This window comes from Gossypium raimondii, chromosome 7, assembly GCF_025698545.1.
Source record: "Gossypium raimondii isolate GPD5lz chromosome 7, ASM2569854v1, whole genome shotgun sequence".
NCBI lineage: Eukaryota > Viridiplantae > Streptophyta > Magnoliopsida > Malvales > Malvaceae > Gossypium > Gossypium raimondii.
In genome coordinates this window covers 30,525,675-30,541,358 of record NC_068571.1, presented here as the reverse complement: position 1 = coordinate 30,541,358, position 15,684 = coordinate 30,525,675, and the positions used below count along the sequence as shown (strand labels likewise).

The window sequence follows — 15,684 nt, the reverse complement described above, 5'->3', positions numbered from 1 at the left end:
TGAAACAAATCAAAAAATTTTGGGGAAAAGTTAAAAATTTTAAAAATTGGGATTACTTGACCGTGTAGCCAAGCCATGTGACATAACCTAGACCGTTTGATACTCGAGCAAAGGGACACATGGTCGTGTCTCAGCCCATGTCTTAAATCGTGTAACTCACTGGGTTAGGTCACACGGCTGTGCCATAGGCCGTTTGCCAGACCGTGTAATTCTCTGACTTGTGACACATGGCTGTGTCGCAGGCCATGTGCTATACCGTGTAACTCACTGTATTGAAATAATAAGTGACACACGGCCGTGTAACATCTCGTGTCCCATGCCATGTGCTCCATAATTTGACCCTAAATACAAGTCATTTTAAGTTCAAAACTTACTCAATCAACCACTCTATTTGTGCATACATTCAAAAAACCTAAGCACCTTTCAAACACAGATAAACATATCAATTCAATCAACCTATTTCACCTAACCAATATGCCATTCAAAGGCACCACATTTATACCAAAACAACTTCAATCAAAACAAGGCTATAATGCCACATCTCAAGCACAAAACACATTCAATTTAGCTACCTAATGAACTCAATTATAAACCATTCAATCTTCATCATAAACATACCCAAAGAACCGTATGTTACAAAGTACTTAAAAATTACCAAATAACATAAATTTGCCAAGGCCCTAAAAGTCCATCAAACAAGATATATACTCCAAAAGCATATTTATACCAAATTTATCATTAACACATTCAAGAACTACAAGTATATAAAGTCCTATACATGCCATTTATAACATTGGCCAAAATAACTCAAAAACTAGCAAAGTGATTGTTGGATAGTATGCTAGTACTCCGACAAACTTCCAACCGGTCGAGCTTTTGATAATCTATGAAAAAAAGGAAAATAACTACGTAAGCAACTAGTGCTTAGTAAGATCGTATAAACTCAGACATAACTTACCATTCTTAAGCTCAATTTATAAAATGTGCATAACATCTTTACCATACTCATAAGCTTAATACAATCCTATAAGCATCAACAAACTCACAAATTAGTTGACTCATGTATAATGCATATAGAAAATCAACCATTTCACAAATGAATCTTCATGAACATAACATTCATCACATAACCGTTTAGTTCCCTTCAATTCATTTGTATTCATCCAAATTTAAATTTTCAATAGATTATGAGCAAATATCCATTTGAACACATGCATTGCCAATTACCTTTACTTACCCGTTGAACCATCTAGAATTTCATTAGATACTCGGGAATGCTCACACATAGTGTGCCTTTCCATATAACCGTAACCTTTCCTTTTCAATAGTGCTCACACGAGCTGTGAAATGGGTGTGCTTACACAAGTTGTGGGTCAGAATGTTATCTACACGATGCTACTCAGACGAGTTGTGGAGAAGCTGCAACAAATCCAGGACCTTAGCCATCAGTAGGACATTCAAGACCAGCACCTAAAACATGAATTTCCTAATGACATGTCATTCATATCCTAAAAATTCTTAAGGTTCGAACGAGATTATTTATTCGTCAATTACTCAAAACAGAGATATATATATATTTTCAAGTCAGTTTATAGCTAGCATAATATAACAAATAATCAATCAAAGTATCTTTAGTAAGATTATAATTCATACGAACTTACCTTGATAACTATAGTCGCAAAAGTAGAGTTGGAGACTAATCCAAAGCTTTTGACTTTACTCGATTTAAGTCCGGTTGGTTCTTTTCTTGATCTTAATAATAATTTAACTCAATTATCATAATTCCAGCATTCAAATAAGTAGTTTTATGCAATTAAACCCTTCCATAACCAAATTGCAAATTTACCCCCAATACTTTAACTTTCTTACAATTTAGTCCCTAAATTTTTAACTTGTAATTTCACCATTTTTCTAACTAAAACATGCTAGCCGATTTTACTAGGGTCTTAAATAGCCCCTAATTACTAACATTTCACAGTAAAACCAATGGGTTTTACACTTTCAATAATTTAATCCTTAACCCTAAATTCATCAAAAATCACTTAACAACACAAGTTTATTAAACAAACAAGTTTAATAATCTATCAATTAACATCACAAATTCATTAATTTCATTCGTAACATATCCCTCAATCTGTAACAATTTTGCAAATTAACCCTTGGGCTAGCTAGACTAAGCTAAAACGAGCTCAAAAAACATAAAAATCACTAAAAACTAACCTTAAAAACACCAACATGCATGGAATATGTTTGGCCGAACCTTCCAAGTTCTCCCATGGAGTTTCCAATTCTTCATATCTCAAACGAAAAGATGATCACTTTGTCTTACTATTAGTTTATGTTATTAATTTACCAAATTACCAATTTGTCTTTTAAAATTATCCAAATTTCATTCATTTAATCACATAAAACTGTCCATTATAAAACCAAATGGTATATTTACCATTTAAGTCCATTAGTTAAGAATTTCATAGCCATTTGACTATTTTATCAAATAGAATTCAACTTTTTCATCTTTTATAATTTAGTCCCTTTTACCTAATTAACCATTTAAACTTCAAAAATTTCTAAACGAAAATTTAATAACGCCTTAAACTAACCCTATAGAAATTAAATAAACATTAAAATAATAAATCATTTGTCGGAGTCGTGGTCTCAAAACCATTATTTCTGACACCACTGAAAATGGGCTATTACATTATCACCTAGAGAGTGATGGCTAATCTGAAATCCTCAATAGATGCTGTCGAAACCATTTTTTTGGAAACAAAAATAAGTTATCGACTTTAAAAACAAAAATTGGAGTCGCCACCGATCATTTATTAAGGTGTGATCGGCTCACCATAAAAATAATTCAGTCGCAAAATTTGAGAAAATAGGTTCGGAGTCGATTCATACGAGGAAGGGTTAGCACCCTCGTAACGCCCAAAAATCGGTACCAAATTTGATTATTTTATGTCTTGATGTCGAAAATTTGAAAAGAGTTTAAAAAATTTTAACCCGTGAATGTATTAAAATGATAAAACATTCTCATTTCAAAGAAATAAAACACCACACCCAGTAAGTTAGGGCACAATATTTTAAATCTTCAAAATACCGAATATTGCTTTTTGTTTTAGAAATTCTTATTTCGAGATGACGAAATGTCACGACCAGTAAGTTAGGACTCGACATTTTACATTCCCGAGAATAAGCTTTTATTTGAAAATTGCAAATTTATTGTGAAATAAATACTTAGCTTGCTAAATTCATCGAAAAATGATCACGATCCAGTAAGTTAGGACACGATCTTTCTCGAGAATCATGATTGCCAAATATTTAAATTTTTTTTTTAAAAAATGCTGATTTAAGTATTTTGACCAAAATCAAAATATATTTTTCTTTAAAAGTATGATAAGATGTTGATGTATGTACATACAAAGATCACGAAAATGAATCAATAATGCAATGTACATGCATTTTAAAAATAATAAACATAATAATGTATAAACATAATATATTGGTAATTATCAAAAATATGGACATATGTATATATAAAAAATTAAAAATATATTTATAAAGGTATAGAATAATATATATCTATGTATACGTATATATAAAAATATTTGGATCATAAAATATAGAAAACATATATATATTATAAAAGTATATACGCATACATATGTATATAAGGCTAAGAAAAATAAAATAATAATAAAATCTATGATATGTACATATTATAAAATTGTATAAACATATGAATTATAAAACATGAAAATATAAATAATTATAAAATATGAATGTATATAATATATATATATATATAAACTATATACAAAAAAATTTGCAATAATAATAATAATAAAACGTACTACATATATATTTAAAACATTTAATATATATATTATATATATGCTCACACATACATACATACAATAATAATATAATAATAATAGTAATATATAATATAATAACAAAGAAAACAGCAACTTAATAACAATAATAGTATTAACAAACTAATATTTAATCTAATTTGTAAAAGCAAATACAATGGACTAAATTAGAATCAAAACAAAATTAACAACACAAAATCAAATTAAAATAGAGGATGAATTTGCAAAATTTCGGCAACATGAAGGGTCAAAAGGAAATTAATCCTCCTCTCCCAAAGTGTCACAGTAGAATGGATTAAAATCAAACAAATTTAATGTTTTAGGGAAAAATTTGAAAATAGCAAAAATAGTGGTTTTGAAATGATGAAAACATGAGAGGATTAAAAGCATAAATAACCCATAAATAAAACCCCATTTCAATTGCAGCCAATAAAACCCATTTGAAGCCTTAATCAAAACCCCATTCCAACTTCAAAGAATAAGAACAAGAAGAATCGCTTCTTTCTTTTCTCGCTTCTTACAAATCTTCCCTTTCAACTCCGATTCGGACGCAATGCAAAGAAGGGCATCAATGGCGTGCCACCACCGGTAAGAACCTTTTCCTCTCCTCCTTATTTCATTTTGCACACCCCAAAAACGAAACAATAACAGAGAAAGCAAATAAAAAATCACCTTCAAAATCGCTTTTGTCTTTCCTTTTGTATTTTTAATATCTTTCTAATACAACCTTCATCTCTCCCATTTACGACTCGAAATTGGATTTAAATGTACCCAAAATTTACAAAACTATTTTCCTCTCCTTTTTTCCCATCGCTATCCCTTCCCTTTTGCTTCTTTGCTCGTGGTTCTTTTTATTGCGGTACATGCGTGTATGGGAATTGTCGATGTGGGGCATGCACTATTTGGAGGTTCTTGAGACGTGGGATGTTGTTGCGAGGGAAGAACGTGGGCGATTCTTGATGGGGCGATGGTGGCGTCGAGGCTCTCTCTTTGGTTAGGCTAGGGATTTGGGTTAATGACTTGGGCTTGTAATGAGTTTGGGCCTTAGGCTTAGTTGGGCCCGGGCAAAATTGGGTATTACAGTTGCCCCTCTTTGCTCGTTGTCGTGTAACGGAAACAGAGCAAAGACTTTAAAATGGCCAATTTTGCCCGGTCGTGCTGGACCTTGGCGCTCTTCTTCTTCAGGTAGCCTCATTCCAACCTACTGCATTCCTCAGAAGTACAAAATCTGGTGATTCAATTCACTTCGTGTAATGTCGGGGAACAAGATTCGCCGTCGTAGCTTCAATCTTTTTAATTACAATGTCAGGGAAACTAGATCCGCCATCATGACTTCAATCTGTTCCACTGCACTGCCAATGAGGTAAGATCCGCCGTTGTGGATTCAATCTTTTAAATTGCAATGTCGAAGAGATAGGATTCGCTGTCCACAGCTTCAATCCGCTCCACTTCAGCTAATCTAAGTCTTAACGCCAGGGAGATAAAATTCACCGTCGTGGCTTCAATCTGCACTGCTATAACGCCAGGGAAGTAAAATTCACTGCTGTGGCCTCAATCTATTCCATTACAACGTTAAGGCGATAAGACTGGTGTCTTCGATCTGCTTCGCTGCAAGTACAGGAAGGCAAGATCTGCCATATTCAGTCTGCTCCACTGTAACTTCAGGGAGGTACAATCTGCTATCTTTGACCTGCTCCACTACTGCTTGAGGAGACAAGATCTGAAATCTTCAATCTATTCCACTGCTGCCCAGGGAAGTAGAATTACTGGCTTCAATGTACTCCACTGTAACTACGAGGAGGTAAAATCCGCCATCTTTGATCTGCTTCGCTGTCTATGCAGGAAGGCAAGATCTAAAATCTTCAATCTATTCCACTGCTGCCCAGGGAAGTAGAATTACTGGCTTCAATGTACTCCACTGTAACCACAGGGAGGTAAAATCTGCCATCTTTGACCTGCTCCACTACTGCTTAGGGGGATAAGATCTGAAATCTTCAACCTATTCCGCTGCTAACCAGGGAGATAGAATTACGGCTTCAATGTACTCCACTGTAACCACAGGGAGGTAAAATCTGCCATCTTCGATCTGCTCCACTAATGCCTAGGGAGATAAGATCTGAAATATTCAATCTATTCCACTACTGACCAGGGAGATAGAATTACGGCTTCAATGTACTCCATTGTAACCACAGGGAGGTAAAATCTGCCATCTTCGATCTGTTCCACTAATGCCTAGGGAGATAAGATCTGAAATCTTCAATCTATTCCACTGCCAACCAGGGAGATAGAATTAGTATCTTCGATCTCCTTCGCTGTCGATGCAGGAAGGCAAGATCCGCTACTTTCACTGATCTGTTCTCCGGAGAACATGACCTGTATAATGAACCTAATTATGCCTAATAATTAGGATGGCATGATCAAAATGAATCAAATGCTCCTAACTAGACATGTGTGAATGGTGTTTGCATGAATGCAAAATTTTACTCTCCGAGAATGATCCCGCTTAGGTTGTCATTACTCGAAGTTTATTAAAGTCGTATCACTGACGTGCTACAATGTCTTTTACTCGGATCACATCTCCAAATAAACGCTTGATCAAATTGCCCCTCACTGTAAACCTCAAAGTTTCATCCATTAGGACGTAAAATTTGTACCATCTTTCTCCCGCTGTAACCCAAGGGTAGAAAATTTTGGTCTTTTCTCAATCCTCATCTATCGCAATTCAAGGATGCAAAATGTGAAGCTCTTTGGTCTTTCATACCAATCTCAGGGTGTCATACCCAAATGCCTATGCACGAATGAAGGATTCTTCTCTCCAAAGAAACCCATTTTTATTACTTGGTGATTATTGCTTGCTTGTTTATCTAAGCCTTGCCACCAACCTATCATCCTGTCGTTTTGTTCAATCAATGTTTTTGACAACAAAATCAAAAAGAAAGTCCTAATTTAGACTTTTCCTTCTCAGATTTCCAACCTTTAAACCTGGTGCGTTCTAAACAACAGTCCTGTTTCAGGCTCCTATATTGTTTAGAAACTTCTAGAGTAATATGCAAAACTTCCCTTGTGAAAGTTTTATTAGTCCATTAATCATTATTCCAATGCAACATGCTTGCAAAAAGGTCATAACAATGGATAAGAATAAAGTTAGTTTTGAGCATAGCTCGAAATGAATAAATTATCAAAAATAGTAAAGAAAGATAATAAAGAAATTGATTGGGAATGCGTATCTTGGAAAAGAATAAAGTATTCCAAGAATAACAAATTCAAAATAAATAGTATGGAGACGAGGTGCCCCAGATGTCGCAGCTTGAACTTCTCTGTACAAACTTCTTGAAGACCATTTTGAGTTTGACATGTGTTTAGGAGATCTACATTACTCTGTCGATACCCCAAGATGTCGCGTACCCTTTCCTGCTGACTAAGGCATATCAAGATCACAGCATGTCCCATTCTAATCAACATTTGAGCTGCTTTGATTACCTCGTGCCCATTTTGACCAATATTTGAGCCGCCCTTTTCGGGTTTTCAACTCAAATCCCCTTTGGTCTAAGGCGCCCTTTGCGGGTTTTCACCTTAGCCTCTCCACTTTTATTTTTTCCATTTTTCATTTTCATTCATTTTTTAGTTTTCACATTTTTTTTCTTTTTTTTTTGTGACTCAAAGTGCCCTTTGTAGGTTTTTACCTTGGTCCTCTCCTTCTTTAAGCGAAGCATTTCTTAATTGATTCTGAGTTTACAGGATTAGACAAGTTTTTACTATCCGTCTCACTCAAAATCAGTGCTCCTCCAAAAAAGGTCTTCTTTACAATATAAGGACATTTCCACTTTGGCACTCATTTTTCTCTAAAATCCTTTTGTAAAGGAAGGATCTTTTTCAATACCAGGTTTCCCTCGTGGAATTCTCTAGGACGAACCTTTTTGTTGTAAGCTCGCATTATCCGTTTTTGGTACATCTGACCGTGACGAATAAATTTTAGCCAATTTCCTTCAATTAAGTTCAACTGATCTTATCAAGATTGGATCTTCATCCTACTTTAGCTCAGCCAATACCCGAAGAGAAAGAATTTTAACTTCAATGGAAAAACCATGATAAGCTAAAGAGAAAGACATTGCCCCGGTAGAGGTTTTTTGTTTCTTTTTGTTTTTTTGTTTTTTGTTCTTTTTTGTTCTCTTTTTCTTTTTTCTCTTTTTTTCTTTTTTTTGTTTTTTTGTTTTTTTGTTTTTTTCTCTTTTTTTTGAACTGAATCTGCACTCATAGGATTAGGCAAGTCCAGGTCATCCTTTTCGATCAGAATCAATATTATTCCAGATAAGGTCTTCCCCATAAGATCTTTCACTTTCATTTTATATGCGAAAGATCTTCTTTGGTATCAGGTTTCTCTCATAGAGCCTTTTGGGGTGAAACTATGACGAGAAAATTTTAGATTTTCCTCTTCGATTAAGATGAAATCCAACAAAAATACAGAAAAATGACAACTTGACTTCAACGGGATAAGCCAGAGAAGAAGGTATTGCCCCAACAAAGAATTCTAACTGCATCGTTCACGATGTGAATCCTGAACATACTGCATATTTTTAACGTACAATTACTCAGATTACAATATCAGTGCTTAACCTGGGCATATCCTGGTATAACCATACGAAGACATCTTTGAACTCTTGAAGTAACTTAACATGGTCTTGCTTCGTTTCTCCGGTTATGCATGTTCTCTTAAAGTCACAATCTCCATTGTCTCTTCAGGAGGTAAAATTTGTTCTATTTTTGCTCTACCATCCTCAACAAGTCTGGAGATAGGCTACGATCTATGTCATCTTCAAAGTCATGAGATCCCTCTAAACACATGTCACGCTCAAAAAGGAGATTCTAAATCTGTAGCAGTGTCATTCATGACATTGATATCTAGAGACCTATAATAAATATCAAAGACTATACAAAAGAATGTATAAATTTTTGAGTAACTATTTGTACAATTATGATTATGAATGAATGAATGATGTGGAAGAAAATCCAAAAAAAAATGAAAGAATAACTATTCAGACAGACTGAAAGAATATTGGTTCAAAAATAATCGCAAGGATGCATTTCATTAGAATAATAACGTTCAGATATGAGCCTATTTCACAAAGGAATTTCTATCATTTTTAGGCTAAAAATAACAAAAATATTCTGAACATTACTCTAAATAAGCTCTAAAAACTACAGGGGTCTCTTCCGCAATCCAAATTGCTTAGAACACTCTCAAATTTATAAGGGCAGACATCTAACAAGGCCCTTTCTTCAGTTGTGTCTTCATACATGTCATTGATGTGAACGCTTCCCAACATCTCTTCATACATCGCATACACCCCATTATCAAATGTGATTAAGTAGCGAATTTTCTGTACTGGATGAGTCACCCAACTTGACAATACCCATGTTGATGAATTTTCAACTAGCTTTTTGAAGGTAATGCAATTCTCTATGGAGTGCCCCGTAATTCCCGTGTGGTAGTCACATTGCGCGTTCACATCATACCACTTAGGATACGGAGGTTGTGGAGGTTTTAAGTAACGAGGAGCAACAACATGCGCATCGAACAAGCTTTGATACAGCTCCTTATAGGACATCGGAATTGGTGTGAACTGGAGCTTCTCAGTACCTGGCTTCACACCTGATTCTTGTCTTGATGAACCCTGCTGATTAGTAACCACCTTTCCTGGCTGATTCACTGTAATTGATTTGCTGTACATGTTCACGCTGTTCACCTCATTTTCTTCTTCCTTAGGGGCTTGATTTCTGTTATTTCCTCCAGCATCAATCTTTCCGCTCCTAATAGCACTCTCAATCATCTCACCACTCATAACTATGTCAGAAAAGTTTTTTGTGGCACTTCTCAACATATGTGTGATGAATGGGGCCTTCAACGTATTTATAAAGAACATCACCATTTCTCTTTCAAGGAATGGTGGTTGGACCTGAACTGCAACCTCCCTCCATCTCTGAGCGTACTGCCTGAAACCTTCAGTCGACTTCTTCTCCATGTTTTGCAAAGTAATTACATCAGAACTATTTCGCCACATGATCAGATCGCTTCATAAAAGCCTGTGCCAAATCCCTCCAGGAACTAATCTTAACACGGCTCAATTGATTATACCATTTAGACGCTGCCCCCGTGAGGCTATCCTGAAAACAGTGTATCAATAACTGCTCATTATTGACATACCCAGCCATTCGTCTACAAAACATGGTAATGTGGGCCTCAGGGCAACTGGTCCCATTATACTTCTCGAATTCTGGCATTTTGAACTTGTGAGGGAGCACTAAATCCGGTACCAAACTTAAATCCTTTGCATCAATCCCATTGCATTTTTCAGTAGTTTCCATTGCTTTGAATTTCTCCTCAATCCACTTCCATCTTTCCTTCAATTGCTTTGGTAATTCCTCTTTTGTTCTCTCTTTTTCAACTGCTTCATCGAAATCAGGAATAATAGGATTAGTAGGATTGTTCTCAAGACTAAAGCCTGATCCGACCAGGAAATTCATTGACCTCGAAGCATCGGCCTGAAATTGTTGGGGCCTAATCGTAACAGAAGATTTACGGGGGTACACTTCCGCTTGGTGCTGCACATGTAGAGGAGTGAAGCCTGGAGGATACTGGAGTCCATCCTCATATTCCTCTTCAATATTTGTTACAGGGCTCTTTCCCTTATCTTTTCCTTTAGTCAACAATTGCGTTAACTTTGTCATCATGCTTCCTTGTGATTCCTCCATTTTATCTATCAAACTTTGTTGAATCTTCTCGAGTTGTTCCTTCATTTGCTGCTGAAGCTGATCCTGCGTTTCTTTTTGAAACTGCTCGAGCTTTTCCAACCTTTGGTCCATATTTTTTAATTTCGCTCTTGTACCGTGAATTCGGTCTTTGGGTTGGTAGTTGGTTTCGTGTTAAGCGAGGAATAATTTTAATTAATCAGAACCCTTTAATAGTTTTAATGCATATGATGCGATGTATGAGAATGAATGCAAAAAGAGACGTTGATTTTGATTCAATTCCATTTAGAAAACTTTACTAGTAGACAAATTTCTTTACATAAAGCGGATATATATATATATACGGCTTTACCCTCATACTCCAGGTGAAAACATCTTCTCCTTCTTCATCTGGATGCTAAGATAAATCTTGAGAATTCTTCAAAAGAGGTATCTCCTCTACCTCCTTTTTGCTTGATCTTGGTTATAATCCAACGTCTGCCCATCCCCGTAATGCTCCTCAGCTTCTTTAAGGCAGTTGGAATGTCAGAAACTCTTGAACAATCAACTTGACCTTGAGGCACGAAGTAAAGTCATGTATTCCTCCATCACCCTTCTTGTATTTCTCGAAATATATTCAGGCAGCCGTACTATTTTCCATTTTATCAAGAAACCCGTTTTCTTATGATAGGCTTTCTAAATTAGTAATCAAACTTGAATCAACATCTCTTTTCTAAAATGCAAATGCAATGCAATAAAAAACAAAACAAAACGGGTTAGTATCAGGTATAAACATTTAATCCAATACAATCAAGAAATAATAAAAACTCCTAGTCAGGTATCTACTAAGGTTTAGAGTAATTCTACCTAGGGTAAGTTCCTAAGGTTCACTATATGCGATTTTGGCTTCTAGAGTAAGGGTACCCGAACCAGCAGATTCCTCGATCCTCACCCATTATAGGCACATATGGACCGAGTTCGGTTCAGGGGAATACATTTCCCTATGGCTACACGGAGATGAAAATCTCACGAAGACATAGGTACGGATGTATCCCGAAAGCGATCCACTACCCTGCACGGAGGTGAAAACCTCACGAAGGACTAGCTTCTCACTCCCACTTAGAGGGGTAAAATTGACCATGAAATGAAAATTGCACATAAGCTAACAATCTTAAGCTAATCAAGCAGATATATAACAATGAAAAACCAATGAATGCAAAAGGGAAATCATGGTTTTAAAAAAATCTTTAATTTTCGACAAAAAGATACCAAATAGTCAATTTATGGCTCGACTCTCGAAAGTCCCCAGTGGAGTCGCCAAGCTGTCGAAACCATTTTTTTGGAAACAAAAATAAGTTATCGACTTTAAAAACAAAAATTGGAGTCGCCACCGATCCTTTATTAAGGTGTGATCGGCTCACCATAAAAATAATTCTGGTCTGCAAAATTTGAGAAAACAGGTTCGGGAGTCAGTTACGCACGAGGAAGGGTTAGCACCCTCGTAACGCCCAAAAATCGGTACCAAATTTGATTATTTTATGTCTTGATGTCGAAAATTTGAAAAGAGTTTAAAAAATTTTAACCCGTGAATGTATTAAAATGATAAAACATTCTCATTTCAAAGAAATAAAACACCACACCCAGTAAGTTAGGGCACAATATTTTAAATCTTCAAAATACCGAATATTGCTTTTTGTTTTAGAAATTCTTATTTCGAGATGACGAAATGTCACGACCAGTAAGTTAGGACTCGACATTTTACATTCCCGAGAATAAGCTTTTATTTGAAAATTGCAAATTTATTGTGAAATAAATACTTAGCTTGCTAAATTCATCGAAAAATGATCACGATCCAGTAAGTTAGGACACGATCTTTCTCGAGAATCATGATTGCCAAATATTTAAAATTTTTTTAAAAAAAATGGTGATTTAAGTATTTTGACCAAAATTAAAATATATTTTTCTTTAAAAGTATGATAAGATGTTGATGTATGTACATACAAAGATCACGAAAATGAATCAATAATGCAATGTACATGCATTTTAAAAATAATAAACATAATAATGTATAAACATAATATATTGGTAATTATCAAAATATGGACATATGTATATATAAAAAATTAAAAATATATTTATAAAGGTATAAAATAATATATATCTATGTATACGTATATATAAAAATATTTGGATCATAAAATATAGAAAACATATATATATTATAAAAGTATATACGCATACATATGTATATAAGACTAAGAAAAATAAAATAATAATAAAATCTATGATATGTACATATTATAAAATTGTATAAACATATGAATTATAAAACATGAAAATATAAATAATTATAAAATATGAATGTATATAATATATATATATATATATATATATATAAACTATATACAAAAAAATTTGTAATAATAATAATAAAACGTACTACATATATATTTAAAACATTTAATATATATATTATATATATGCGCACACATACATACATACAATAATAATATAATAATAATAGTAATATATAATATAATAACAAAGATAACAGCAACTTAATAACAATAATAGTATTAACAAACTAATATTTAATCTAATTTGTAAAAGCAAATACAATGGACTAAATTAGAATCAAAACAAAATTAACAACACAAAATCAAATTAAAATAAAGGATGAATTTGCAAAATTCCGGCAACATGAAGGGTCAAAAGGGAAATTAATCCCTCCTCTCCCAAAGTGCTGCGTAGCACTGGATTAAAATCAAACAAATTTAATGTTTTAGGGAAAAATTTGAAAATAGCAAAAACAGTGGTTTTGAAATGATGAAAACATGAGAGGATTAAAATCATAAATAACCCATAAATAAAACCCCATTTCAATTGCAGCCAATAAAACCCATTTGAAGCCTTAATCAAAACCCCATTCCAACTTCAGCAACAGCAGCCGCAAGAACTGCTTCTTTCTTTTCTGCTTCTCACCGAAATCTTCCCCTTTCAACTCCGATTCGGACGCAATGCAGCAAGGGCATCAATGGCGCGCCACCACTGGTAAGAACCTTTTCCTCTCCTCCTTATTTCTGTTTTGCACACCCAAAAAACGAAACAATAACAGAGAAAGCAAATAAAAAAAATCACCTTCAAAATCTGCTTTTGTCTTTCCTTTTGTATTTTTAATATCTTTCTAATACAACCTTCATCTCTCCCATTTACAGACTCGAAATTGGATTTAAATGTACCCAAAATTTACAAAAACTATTTTCCTCTCCTTTTTTTCCTACTGCTATCCCTTCCCCTTTTGCTTGCTGCTCGTGGTTCTTTTTATTGCAGGTACATGCGTGTATGGGAATTGCTGCGACGTGGGGCATGCACGGCGCTGGAGGTTGCTGAGACGTGGGATGTTGTTGCGAGGGAAGAACGTGGGCAGTTGCGGCATGGGGCGATGGTGGCGTCGAGGCTCTCTGCTGGTTAGGCTAGGGATTTGGGTTAATGACTTGGGCTTGTAATGAGTTTGGGCCTTAGGCTTAGTTGGGCCCGGGCAAAATTGGGTATTACAGATGCCTTGAGAGTTACCTGTGATGCATGACTGGAGAACGACTTGGGGACTGGTTTAGTTGGTTAGCTTTGGCAGAATGGTGGTATAACTCCACCTTTCACACCGCCATCCAAATCACTCCTTATGAGGCCTTATATGGACAGCCCCTCCGTAGCACTTACCTTACTTGGCAGGTTCCTCTAAGGTTGAAAGCGTAGATCGCAGCTTGCAAACATGAGAGGTTGCCCGACAATTGCTCAAATATCATCTCAAATGTGCTCAAGACCGTATGAAGCACTATGCAGACAAAAAGAGGAGTATAAGACAATTCCAAGTGGGAGACTTGGTCTACTTAAAATTACATCCTTATAGGCAGCACTCCTTGCGGAAAATTTGAAACTAGAAATTGTCTCCAAAATATTTTGGGCCGTTCTTCATCGTGGCCAAGATTGGTACAGTGGCTTACACCTTACAACTGCCATTTGGGTCTAAAATTCACCCCACATTCCACGTTTTGCAGCCGAAGCGCCATGTGGGACATCAACCTATGTCTGTTACATTGCCACCTATTGGACCTGATGGCATGCTGTTTAAAGAACCAGCTCGTATTGTGGAACGTCGTGTGGCAAAGAAATGTCACCAAGCTATTACTGAAGTCCTAGTCGAACGGGCCAACTCCTTTCCAGAAGATACCACTTGGGAAGTTTTGTCTGACCTGAAGAAACGTTATCCAACTTTTGATCCTTGAGGACAAGGATCTTTCGATGGGGGAAGTGTTGTTATGGGAGGAAAAGCTGGTCTAAAATAGGTTTTTAAATTTCTCAGTTGTAACCGTTTTTGTTCTTTTCCCACAAGGCAACCTTCTCCTATCTGTATAATACCAGCAGAAGGGGAGTAGGAAGAGCCATCTATTATGAAATGAAGTTTTTCTCTTAACCTATCTTTTCTCTATTCTCTACTCTTATTTCTCGAATTCTGCCTTTCTCTTATTTCTAAAAATCATTTTGTAACAAATTCCCCATTTATTAGCTGATGACTGCAACAAACATTAAAACACCCTTATTTATTTGATTGGAACAAATATAAAAAATATTTTTTTAATGTTTGCTGCAATCATCGGTTAATGATTTTTATATGGGTGACGGCTTAGTTCGGTAAAGTAGCCTTACCTTTCTGATTTTAGCTGTTATTACTGTAGAAAGTCTTTATTTTGGGTTGGAGTCGGGCATGTCAATGGAGTCAAGCTATGGGCCAGGGGCTCACACCATCAAAGGAATACCAACTCATGGTGGACGCTATGTTCTGTACAACGTTTATGGTAACCACTTCGAAGTTTCCAGAAAATACGCCCCTCCTATTCGCCCCGTCGGCCGTGGTGCTTATGGTATTGTCTGGTAAGATCTTTTTTCCCCTTCTAACTTTGTTTCGGTTTAAGTTCCTAGTTCGATTCACTTCCTGTTTATTTCAATTTCTGGGTTTGTTTTAGTCTTAGAGCTTCAGCATGATAGTTTTTCAACAGGTCAATATGTGATCATTTTTCTTTTGTTAGAT

At 35.4% G+C, this 15,684-nt stretch overlaps 1 protein-coding gene across 6 annotated transcripts in view; it reads left to right on the top strand.

The window, feature by feature from the left end:
* Positions 1-15,684, top strand: part of LOC105796626 (mitogen-activated protein kinase homolog MMK2) — a 37,997-nt gene that overhangs the window by 18,965 nt on the left and 3,348 nt on the right. Inside the window, exons 1-2 of one of the 6 annotated variants that reach the window (XM_052633366.1) lie at positions 13,514-13,649; positions 13,929-15,527. In XM_052633366.1, the coding sequence (XP_052489326.1) occupies positions 15,361-15,527 (167 nt within the window). In that variant the 5' untranslated portion in view covers positions 13,514-13,649; positions 13,929-15,360. Of the gene's footprint in view, positions 1-13,513; positions 15,528-15,684 lie in introns of those variants that run through there. The other 5 variants (XM_012626390.2, XM_012626382.2, XM_052633365.1 and 2 more) reach the window with 5 other exon arrangements.